At 42.4% G+C, this 12,557-nt stretch overlaps 1 protein-coding gene across 13 annotated transcripts in view; it reads left to right on the top strand.

Moving 5' to 3' along the window:
• The window catches only part of RERE (arginine-glutamic acid dipeptide repeats), a 416,635-nt gene that overhangs the window by 321,577 nt on the left and 82,501 nt on the right, over window positions 1–12,557 (top strand). For all 13 annotated transcript variants that reach the window (XM_086344298.1, XM_086344297.1, XM_086344290.1 and 10 more), the window contains one exon: window positions 3,233–3,331. In XM_086344298.1, coding sequence (XP_086200424.1) covers window positions 3,233–3,331 — 99 coding nt within the window. The remainder of the gene's footprint in view (window positions 1–3,232; window positions 3,332–12,557) is intronic.

The following is a 12,557-nucleotide window of genomic DNA, read 5'->3' as shown; positions in this document are numbered from 1 at the left end:
TGGCCACACACCTAGTAAGTGGTAGAGCTAGAATTCCACTCCAGATAATCTGGCTCCAAAGTCCATAGTTTTTCATCACTTTCTGTATAATTACCCCATTTACAGTAATTACCTCTTATAAAATATTGTTAATTTGCCATGAGCTTTTTATTAAGAATTCATGATTTGATCAACTTGAATTGATTTCGAAGTATCACTAACATGTTGTTCAGTCGCTAGGTCATGTCTGACTTTTTGTGACCCCATGAAACGGAGCATGCCAGGCTTCCTTTTCCTTCACTGTCTCCTGGAGTTTGCTCAAACTCATGTCCATTGAGTTAGTGATGCTATCTAACTATCTCATCCTCTGCTGCCCCCTTCTCCTCCTGCCTTCAATCTTTCCCAGCATCAGGGTCTTTTCCAATGAGTTGGCTCTTCACATCAGGTGGCCAGAGTATTGGAGCTTCAGCCTCAGTCCTTCCAATGAATGAATATTCAGGGTTGATTTCCATTAGGATTGACTGGTTTGGTAAAAAATTAAATAGCCATGCAGTTTTTCCCTTTATTCAGTTCTGATCCTTGCTGTTAAGCTCTCATTATAGATCCTAATTATATTATGCTACTGCTACTGCTGCTAAGTCGCTTCAGTCATGTCTGACTCTGTGTGACCCCATAGACGGCAGCCCACTAGGCTCCTCTGTCCCTGGGATTCTCCAGGCAAGAATACTGGAGTGGGTTGCCATTTCCTTCTCCAATGCATGAAAGTGAAAAGTGAAAGTGAAGTCGCTCAGTCGTGTCCGACTCTTAGCGACCCCATGGACTGGAGCCTACCAGGCTCCTCCGTCCATGGGGTTTTCCAGGCAAGAGTACTGGAGTGGGGTGCCATTGCCTTCTCCGAATTATATTATAGAACTTGGCAAATATCTGCTTGTTCTGGATCTTAGGCAAAGTATGAAAATCTAACTATTTTTATTTTATATACTTCTGAAAGGAGGCCAGTTGAACAGTTTTCAAACATTTGCAAATTCTAATATTTTAGTATAGTATTTCATTTATTTAGTATAATATTTATAGTATATTATTTTTTAAATCCTCTAACAATGAATGTCATAAAAATACATAAGGTCATATCTAGCATCCATATTTTTTGTGTACACTCACCCATATCCACACCCAACCACCACCAAAAAAAAGATACAGCATTAATCATTGAAGTAGGTGTTTTTGGTTTTTTTAAGGTAGTTGTCTTAGTAATTAATTTCTAGTCTGGACATCTATGGGTAGTCTGGACTTGGAGTAAGTTGGGATCCTCTAAAATGTGAGACTAACTTGGGAAATTTTGATTTTTAATAACTTTTTGTTTTGCTGAATGAGCAATGAAAATGGACATTTAACTTCCAATAGCAGTCAAATAGTTATAGGAGAGATTTGCTATATCCAAAATTTTTATTTATTTGTTCTTCCATTCATCCATCCAAACAAATAAACAAACTGACTTACTAGTAAAGTTCGCACCTTATTTGTACTGAGGATTTGCAAATGCTGGTGAATTTTTCAAATAAGGGATTGAAGCACTTGTAGAAAGATCAGCATGTCCCCTTCGGGCTGGCGTTGTGTTCACTGCTGTGTCCCCAGGGTTTGGGATGTGGCCTGCACCATAATAGGTACTCAGCTAACATCAGATTGAATGAACCTGAAGACACTGAGGTGGAGATTTAGGTTGAGTCTATCGAGGGACAGTAAGTAGTTGAAGGCCTTTATTTATTAACTCAACAAGTATCTCTGTGTATCACCTTTTGCTATGGATGGTGTTAGTTCCTGGAGGTATAGGTCTCAGCCAGAACAAATGCTCCTATCAGAGTAGACTTTGGAAAGAAAGGGCATTCCCCGGTGAGAAATCTGGAGAGACAGCCAGAGTTTGGGAAGGTCGATATGAGCAGGAGGATCATTCTCTCTACTCCTTCTCTTCATTGTCCACAGGTGGAGACTCAGGAACCAGAGGTGGACATGGTCATAGGAGCCAAGGCAGGCGTATCTTTGCAAGATGGAGAGGGATCAGGGGTGCCAAGCATTGCCCAGGGTTAGAAAGGATATGGAGTATAAAAACATTCTGTGTTTCCCTGGTGGTCCAGTGGTTAAGAATCTGCCTGCCAATACAGGGGACATGAGTTTGATTCCTGGTCCAGGAAGATTCCACATGCTGCAGAGCAGCTAAGCCAGTGAGCCACAACTCTTGAGCCTGTGCTCCACAACAAGGGGCTTCCCTTGTGGCTCAGCTGGTAAAAAATCCACCTGCAATACAGCAGACCTGCATTTGATCCCTGGGTTGGGAGGATATTCTGGCCTGGAGAATACCATGGAGTCTATATAGTCCAGGAGGTCGCAAAGAGTTGGATATGACTGAGCGACTTTCACTTTCCGCAAGAGTAGCCCCTGCTCGCCACAACTAGAGAAAAGTCTGCACATAGCAATGAAGACCCAGCACAGCCAAAAATAAATAAATCTTAAAAAAAAAAAAAAAAATCAACAGTTTTGACCAGAGAGAAAGTCCAGTCCTAAAAGGAGCATGTAGATAAACTAGCATCTTCATTTATATGTGCTGAGAAGTTAGTATACTGTTACATAATTAGATTTAAAGTTTTTATATTTAGATACTTAAATTTTTTGTAGTGAAATTATAGGTGAAAGACTTAAGATGTGCTAATGGGAAAGAACATAATCTGTCATGTCTTTAGACCACTTTGAGGGAAATGGGACAAGAGCAGGGGTCACATAGGCTGGGTTTGAGTCTTGGCTCCACCGCCTACTGGCTTAGTATGGGTGAGTACCTTTACTCGACCTTTCCATGCCTCAGTCTCCTCATCCATAAAATGGGTGATGAGGGTTCCTACTCCATAAGATTAACTGAGAGAATACTTTCCTCATAGGATTAAGAAAGATAATGAGTGCATGGAAGGTGCTTTAGCAACAGCCTAGGCTAAATTTTCCATAAATGTTACTGTTGGTCTTCATCTTGTTCCTGTCATTGTCAGAATGTTCTCTCTCCTGCTTGTGTCCTTCTCCCAGAACAGCTGGATCCAGGGAGTGGTTGGATATTAGCCAGTTATGACACTGGCTGAAGTAACTCTGAGTCTTGTGTGCCCATCTCATGACTCTTCTGTTAGAGTAAATGAAGGATCCCCTTTTTATTGATTTGCTTCCAGTTCTGTTATTTGGTGCAATGAACAAACTAAAATTGTCATTATTGTTTTAGCTCCATGAAAGTGGCTATGATGCTGGCAAAGCTCTGCAGCGGCTGGTGAAGAAGCCTGTGCCCAAGCTGATTGAGAAGAGCTGGACCGAGGACGAAGTGGTGAGCAGGCGGGAATCGGCCTCGGGTCTGCTCTGGGGCATGAGGGGCGGCTGGGCGTGCTGCTCACCGTGTCCCCAGGATCCGGTCATGGCTGCAGACTGCCTGTGGCATCTGTCAGTCAGGATAAAGAGCCTTTGAACCTCATAATTGTATGGAAAGAATTGAGTTTAGTCAGCATTTGTTTCATAGAAAATGGGAAAGATTTCCCCAGCTGTCATGGAAAGAGAGGAAATAGTTGCTCTTTAAAAAAATTAGTTTGGGTTGGTTGGTTTGTTTGGGTGCAGGCTAGCTTTTGATACCTCCTTCTGTTAGGAAGGATTCAGTCATTTTAGAACCAGCTGATACTCTCTTTAGATTAAGGCTGCACCTTGTTTTTGTTGTGAAGTCTGCTTAGGGTCTCTAACCTGCAGAAGGACAGTAGTCAAGAGCAGGAAACATAGACTTTAAATCAATATCGGATCTTTCATATTCATTCTGTTACTGCTGCTGCTGCTAGGTCGCTTCAGTCGTGTCCGACTCTGTGCAACCCCATAGACAGCAGCCCACCAGGCTCCGCCATCCCTGGGATTCTCCAGGCAAGAACACTGGAGTGGGTTGCCATTTCCTTCTCCAATGCATGAAAGTGAAAAGTGAAAGGGAAGTCGCTCAGTCGTGTCCGACAGTGGGAAGATAGAAATGTACCCAGAAGTACATGTTTTCTAACTCATGGATTTTATCCCAGCAGAAAGAGTTCTAATGAAGCTCTCCTCCACCTTGTGACTTTGGGGAGAAGAATTGCTACACAAAGCAGGGAGATTTCTTGTGCTTTTGCAAATACAGTCTTCAGTATGAGCATCACCACTTGACATTTGCCCTTGAGGCTGACCGAGATTAAGATGAGGGCTGGCACTGATACACATATTGATTGATTGTGAATTCCTTGCCTGTATTTAAGAATAGCCTATGGGAGAGTGTTTCCTGGTCCCACTCATTCATGTTTTCAGCAGTTTTTATCAAGTGCTTGTTATGTGCCAGGTGCTATGTTAGGCACTATCAAGGGGAACACAGGGCCCCCCATCGAGAGGGGAGACCACCTGTAAATCAGTGTGTGCTGAGGAAAGCCGTGGGCAGGGGGCGGGGGTGAACCAGATGGGGGCCTGGCTTCTGTGAGGAGGCAAGCCTTGGATATTGAGGGCCCTAAGGTGAAAGCGCACCTGGCGTGTTGGAGGAACAGGCAGGAACATGTCCGAGGGGAGAGCGGCAGGAGAGGTGGGGCACAGGTCGGGTGGCCGGTAGACCTGTGTTCAGAGTCTTGCTGTTTGCTCTGCGTGAGTGGCTTCTGAGCACAGGGACTCCATCTGCCAATGACTCTCTGGCTGCTGCTTCAAGCAAGAGTGGCTTCGGGCTGTGTGAGAGCCCAGGCCTGGGTGACCGAGTGGCACAGCAGCGGTGGTGGTGAGAAGTGGTGAGATCCTGGGTGTGTGCCCAGGGAGGTTTCCCTGGGGTGCTGTGGATGAGGGCAGCAGGGGTTGAGAGGAGTGAGGGAAAAATCAGGAGGCAGCAAGGAGGGGCCGAGATAGTGAGATGGTCCTTGAAGCTTCCATAAGAGAGCGCCAGCCTTCTCAGCGGTCCCTCAGTTCATAGGAGTGTTGGTGAAGCCTCAGCTTTGAAATAGAGAATGTGAAACTTGACCCGATTAGTAAAGAGATGCAGACAGCTCAAACTTTTGTCCTTGAGACAGTGGCCAAAGTAAAAATGTTAAACTCAACTGTGTTGAAAAGTCACATATTAAAAAACTAAAAATAGAGTTGCCATATGATCAAGCCATTTCTGGCCATATATCCAGAGAAAACTCTAATTTGAAAAGATACACGCACCACTGTTCACAATAGTCAACACATAGAAGCAACCTGAATGCCCATAGAAGATGAGTGGGTAAAGGAGATGTGGGGGTGTGTGTGTGTGTGTGTGTGTGTGTGTGTGTGTGTGTGTGATGAAACATTACTCAGCCTTAAGAAAGAATGAAATAATGACATTTGCAGCAACATGGATGGGCCTAGAGATTATCATACTAAGGGAAGTAAGTCAGAGAAAGACAAATATACGATACCACTTATAGGTGGAGTCTAATATGACACGGGTGAACTTATTTATGAAACAGAAACAGATTCATAGATATAGAAAGCAAACTTACAGTTACCAAAGGGGGAACATGGCGTGGGAGAGGGATAAATTAGGTGTTTGGAATTAATAGACACAAACTGCTATGTATAAAAAAGATGAACAACAAGGTCCTATATATTGAATATAGTTCCCTGTGCTGTACAGAGAACTTAGATTCAGTATCCTGTGATAAACCATAATGAATATGGTGTGAAAGTGATTTGGTATGTGATAAATCCTAATGAGTATGAAGAGAGTATAAAAAAATATTTATGTTTATATTACTGAATCACTGCTGTACAGAAATTAACACAACATTTAAATCAAGTATACTTCAATTAAAAAAAAAAGTCATGGATATTGTTTCCCACTGTAGACCTATTTATGTGAGAAGAAGTAAGAGATCTGATGGGTAAAAATGTTAAATTCTACACAAAGCCTTTGTGAAAGACAGACATAAGGAGATGAAAAGGCTGGGACAGTCGTGGACAGTGGCCCATCCTAGGGCCTGTCAGCACGGATGTCCCCTGACAGCTGCTTCCCAGACTCAGGCTCCTCACTTGGTCTGGTCTCTCCTCTCCTTCCACCTTCATGTGCCCACCCCCACCCCGCCATTGTCCCTCCCTTTTCACTCCTGCCTCCCCAGCTCCTTTCTCTCTCCTCCTTCATTCACTCCTCCATTGACCTTTCATTCCCTCTGGACCTTTCACATTCCTGCTGAAAAGAGCTGGCTTCCTTCCCCAACAGCATTTGCTTACATCAGACGCAGGGTGGGTAGTGTCCTCTCTGCTGCCTCTTGGGGACATGCAGCAAATGGTAGGATGAAGGAGGGTCGGGAACCTGACACATGGGGAAAAGCCCAGCTTGATTCTGAAAAGTGAAGCAGGACTCCAGAGTGCCACTCACTCCCAGCCTGGGATAATCATCTCTAACCGCATACATCCTTGTCAGTCTGGGCTCATTTTTACCATGTTTGTTTTAGTGTAAGTTTTAAGAAATGTTTTGGCAGTCATCCAGCCCTTGCAGAGCCCAGGGATCAAATGGTTCCCTTACTCATAGGAAGTTAAGTTCACTTTCTAAAACCTCAACAGGGAATGAGGGAGGGTGATTGAGTAATTGATAGGCTGAGGGAAGCCTCACCTGAACTGTCCAGATCACCTCTCTGAATCGTTTTATGTGGCAGTAGGGCACATAAACCAGCACTGCTCTTAACCTGCCACCCCTCCTGCTGAAACTCCCACATTTTCTCACCCCAGGAATCAGAAGATTTAAGCAAAGTAAATGGGCCTGAACTCAAATAAATACGTGAACCTGCCTCTTTTGTCCCTCTTAATGTTCTGTATACTTGGATGCTCTAGTTATGTTTGAATTTCATTGGCTCCAGTATATCAGTTTGACCAGCTGCCCAGCATCTGACCCGACTCCAGCATCGATGCACTTGCTTTCCTTTGCACAGACGTGAATGGAGCACCGTGTGAGAGGGTTGGCAGGGAGCACCTGCCATGGGACCCCTGGCTGTGCTGACAGTGGGAACCTCCTGACCCTGTGGGTCTTCTGCCCTGGGAATAGACTCCTCTCTCTCTCTTGCCAACCCAGACCCTAAGGTTCAGCATCAAGGCACTCCCCTGCTGAACTAGGTCTGCATCCTTTATTGGCCGCTCCTGAAGCCTCTGTGCTGCCATCGTGACAGCTTTGTTCCTCACGGTCTTTATTTCTAAGTTGGTTGTCCTTCTAGTTTGTAGACTTGTGAAGAGTGAGGACTTTCTGATGATGAAAGTAATGTCTCTGCCTTTGAGGCACTTGAGTATTGACAACTCTATTTAAGATGATTGGTTTTAAACTTCACTCTAATTGACACTGTCCTCAATCCAGCATTTAATGGTTAATAATTATGCATCAGCACCAAGGAGAAAAACTTTTATATGAATCCAGTGATGCATATAAAAGTAAACCTTAAAAGTTTACTTTTGAGAAAAGTTCCCAAATTATGGTTAGCACTATCACCGGACCTCTTCTTCTGAGGTCTTTCAGATAACGATTAATTCTTGAGATCTTAGGCCTCAGAATTAAACAACAGGAGGCCTTTCATTTCACACTTCCTCTCAGTAATTCCTTAGACACTTGATGTGTTGTTACAGATATGGTATTTCTTATTGAAGTTGCCTTAGGGCTGAGATACTTTAAATTCTATTGAACTGAAGCCAGGTTTGTGCCAGTTTCTGTCAAATTCTAAGCCAAATAATGACAAAAGAACTCTGTTTTAGAGGAGAGACTGTTGGAAACACCTTGGTAGCTAGCTCATGGGGAAGTCTTTCAGGCTAAATAAACCAGGTCAGATCAGAGGAGTGTTTTTGCTTTAATTCAAGAAGCTTATTGAACCCCTAACATGGGCTAGGATGGAACCCATGTCAGTGACTGGCTGCTGCCTTGGAAAATGATGTTGCTGGTTAGCCAGTTTCACTTACAGCATGCTAAAAATATTGTTCCTTTTCAGGAAACCATCCAAATCAGTAGAACTCAGGAAGAGAAAGAAGAGGAAAGTACAGATCAGAACTTAAAAAAACAACAACCCTAGATTATTAGGTTTTTAATTAAACATGATGAACACATTTAAATATAACACAAAAGCCCCAGGGCTGAACTGCGCCTAATCGAAACAGATTAAGCCACCCTTCCATGCTCGGGTAGTTATTAATTCTGTTTGTTTATGCATGCAGGCTGAAGGGAGCATTTGCGCCCTTGTGTTGTTGCTTATTGCACTGGGATTCCATTGCTTGCTTGGTGCTGTGCTCTTAATTAGCATTCAGCTGTTGATTATGGAAATACTGGGGGTGCTAATTGAATTCTTTTCAAAATTCAGGGCCTGCATTTTCCTTGTGGAGTTTGGCCTGCCTTGCAAGGTTGTAAGATTGGGTGCCTCTCTGAGCTGTGCGTTTCACCCTTTGCTTCCCATCCACTTTGCTGTGTTTCAGGAATTACTTTCATGCAGAAATAGCTTTGGGCATAATTCCAGGTGTTACATAAGGGAGAGGTTGTGTTGCTTTGGATGTCCCTGCAGAGTGCTTCCATTTCATCTTGGGTAACTGTAACTTTTGGAGGTTTCCCTGGTGGCTCAGATGGTGAAGAATCTGCCTGCAATGCGGGAGACCCGAGTTGAATTCCTGGGTGGGATCCCCTGGAGAAGGGAATAGCAACCCACTCCAGTATTTTGCCTGGAGAATTCCATGGACAGAGGAGCCTGGTGGGCTACAGTCTATGGGATTGCGAGCAGTTGGACACGACTGAGTGACCAAAGCTTTCACTTTCAACTGTAACTTTTATCTTGAAATATGTGTGTGTGTTCAGTCCCTCAATCGTGTCTGACTCTTTGCAGCCCTGTGGACTATAGCGTGCCAGGCTCCTCTGTCCATGGAGTTCTCCAGGCAAGAATACTGGAGTGGGTTGCCATTTCCTACTCCAGGGGGTCTTCCCGACCCAGGGGTGGAACCAGTGTCTCTTGCTTCTCCTGAATTGGCAGGCAGATTGTTTACCACTAGCGCCACCTAGAAAGCCCCATCTTGAAATATGGTTCCCTTTAAATATTTCATATCAACTTTGATGTAATACATTGAGGTGAACAACCTAGATACAGATAACCTCTGGAATTTTTTATCCAAAAAGCGTTAATCCGTGGGGACAATAAACCTTAATTGCTCATGTACATGGATTTTACAGATTGATAAATTTTAAAACATCTGAACCATCTTTCAGTTTAAAACTCCATTTATCATAAACATAAATGGAAGTCTTTCTTTTGAAGTTGACATGACATGGGAGACTAATTCTCTGAATATCTGTAATCCAATGAACCCAGGCCACTGGTCAAGGATTACTCAGATGGAGGACACAAAGCCCTTGCCACAGTGTCTTTTCTTTAGCAGCACCTTCCGAGGCCTTTGTTATGGCCTTTTTGGAATGTTTGCTCAATAAAACATTGTTTTCGTTGTTCACTATTTTCAAGCCAGGCATCTGGATGTGCCAGAAGACAGAGCTGCTTAGTGGGGCAAAAATACAATGAATTTTATTTACTGTTTGTGTGGCAGCTGTAGAAAATGGAATTCACAGCAGAACCGAAGTTAAGTCCCTCCAGCAGCAGGAGGTGGTGGAGGTGAAAGCTGCGGGGGCAGGGTGGGGTGCCTACAGCCCACGATTACCTACTTGCAGATGTAAGCTTTAGGATGTCCGTAATCTTCGTGTTCGGTTTTAAAGGTATATAACATTAAATATAGGAGAAGGCTTAATTGAATTATATTTATTTTAAGAATGGTCCAAAAAAAAAAAAAAAGAATGGTCCAGTTTCCAAAGTTGTGGAACATTTTATATAGTCTTTCAAGAAATGTTGATGAACCTGTAGGTCATCCAGTATGAATCCATTCATTTTCTTTTTCTTTTTTAAATTTTATGTGGCTCTTTCTCTCCTGTGAGACCATTATTATAAAAACATTAAAGGGAAGTTGAAACCTCATCACCATCTCACATTTTCCTTGTTTCATACTCTCTTCAAAGTACTTTGTTTCATGTACCTACATCATTTTATGTCATTGTAAACTTACGTAAATTGAATCATAACATTAAAATCCTCACTTTCTAAAGAAATCTTAATCTGAAATTTTTTACGGTTTGCTTAGAACCCGAAATATAGATATGCTGTATTTAGTGCAACTCATAATACGTACTCAGTAAATTTTAAATTGGATGAAAGTAGTTTTTTCTCCCTACTGATTACCCTTCCTCTCATTTTAAACTAAATTGGTAACCATTTCTTATGAACAGCTTAATCCTTAGATATGAGAGTAGAAAAAAGAAAAGGAAGAATTATAATGTGTGTTGCCATACATTGTACATATAAGTAAAATACATGTTGCTCATGTTACGTATTCTTATTATGGTCCATGGTAAGAATCAGGCCTTACTATTAAAAAAGGAAGATGTACATTTGGGTAAAATTTGCCTAATGTTTCAGATATTAGTGAAACTAAACTATCTTTTCTGTAATTGACTCCCATCAGACTTTGAATCAAACTCTTGTTTAAAGAAGTCAATAGTGTGGATAGAGTGGAGTTTATTGTCAAGTCCTTTTGGAAATGAGACACCAAATTAAAAATCAATTATATGTGTAAAAAAGTTGGTGTAAGACAATCAATTTTGTCAGTTTGCAGAAAGATTCTACTGTGTAACAAGCTGTGAAAAGAACTGTACTTTAGAGTCCTTTAGTAAATTAAATAAGCCAAGCATTGGAAGGGGAGAGATATTTCAAAAATTTATTTCATTGTTTCATATCAGTAGAAGTTGCCTCTGGGTTAAATCTACAAATTCAGCTGTGACCTTGCCTTTCACATATGTGGCTTTATTGCTTTCTAGGCTTCCTCTTTATGGTGTGCTCAAAGTTAGTATGCCTGTTTCTCTCTTTTTAAACAAGAACTTTTTTTTTTCATTTTCTTTAACAAGTATGTTTTCACGTTCCTTATCCCAAGCCCTAATTTTAGTGTTTTTTTGTTTTTGTTTTTAAGAAACCTAGCAGTGCATTGTGCTGTTCTCTTGGGCTGTGTGTGAGTGTGTTTTCTTGTTCATGCACGTGTACGTGTTTGGGCCTTGGGGCGATGTAGGATAGGACAGAGACCTGGGAAGTAACCCCACATGGAATACAAGCATAGCATAAATTAGTTCTCACTGCCCAGGCTAACCTTTTAAAATCAAAGAGTAATTTCTATGGGACATTTTTCATTTTTGCTTGAAATGGGGCAGTGTTGGGCAGAATCTTCAGCCTGAAAGATTAATAAATATGAGAGCAGTGGGTTATTGAAACCATGTTTCCATCTCATTTTCAAGGACGTGAAAAAAAAATGAAGATAGCATGTACTTTCAGCCACTCTCCATCATCTTTCTCTGTTCATTTTAAAAATGAGAGCAAGGCATGAGGGGACTTGAGAGATGCATTTGTTCTCCGATAGACAAAGTGGTTACTTTATAAATGAAGAGGCTGGAAAAACCCTTTCCTTCTGCAGTTTCTTAGCAACAGAACTGAAATCAATTTTCATTGTGTATGCATGGAACACTTTGTGTACAGTGACATTGGAGCCTTACATTTTCACAGGTGAAACACACCTTATTAGCCTGGTAGCTAGAATTCAGGATTAGGGAAGGAAACAGGAGGTTTAAAAAAAAAAAAAGATTGCAGTGAGGGGGAACCTACATTGAGAGGAAGTAACTCATGGAAGAGGAGAGTGAAAAAGTTGGCTTAAAGCTCAGCATTCAGAAAACTAAGATCACGGCATCCGGTCCCATCACTTCATGGCAAATAGATGGGGAAACAGTGGAAACAGTGGCTGACTTTATTTTGGGGGACTCCAAAATCACTGTAGGTGGTGATTGCAGCCATAAAATTAAAAGACACTTACTCCTGGGAAGGAAAGTTATGACCAACCTAGACAGCATATTAAAAAGCAGAGACATCACTTTGTCAACAAAGGTCTGTCTAGTCAAGGCTATGGTTTTTCCAGTGGTCATATATGGATGTGAGAGTTGGACTATAAAGAAAGCTGAGCGCTGAAGAATTGATGCTTTTGAACTGTGGTGTTGGAGAAGACTCTTGAGAGTCCCTTGGACTGCAAGGAGATCCAACCAGTCCATCCTAAAGGAGATCAGTCATGGGTGTTCATTGGAAGGACTGATGTTGAAGCTGAAACTCCAGTATTTTGGCCACCTGATGCGAAGAGCTGACTCATTGGAAAAGACCCTGATGCTGGGAAAGATTGAGGGCAGGAGGAGAAGGGGATGACAGAGGATGAGATGGTTGGATGGCATCACTGACACAGTAGACATGGGTTTGGGTGGACTCCGGGAGTTGGTGATGGACAGGGAGGCCTGGCGTGCTGCAGTTCATGGGGTCACAAAGAGTCAAACACAACTGAGCAACTGAACTGAACTCATGAAAGCTGTCTCCTCTTGGCCCACTTGTGTCTTAAATCTAGTCTCTTTGAGGTAGAAGTAGTAATGGCCTTGGTGGCCCCCAATTGCTGTGTTCACTGAGGTGCCAGCCTGGTTT

Source organism: Bos grunniens, chromosome 16 (assembly GCF_055505025.1).
Source record: "Bos grunniens cultivar Pamir isolate PY7600 chromosome 16, Bosgru_T2T1.0, whole genome shotgun sequence".
Lineage (NCBI taxonomy): Eukaryota > Metazoa > Chordata > Mammalia > Artiodactyla > Bovidae > Bos > Bos grunniens.
This window is presented reverse-complemented; position numbering and strand designations above follow the sequence as displayed.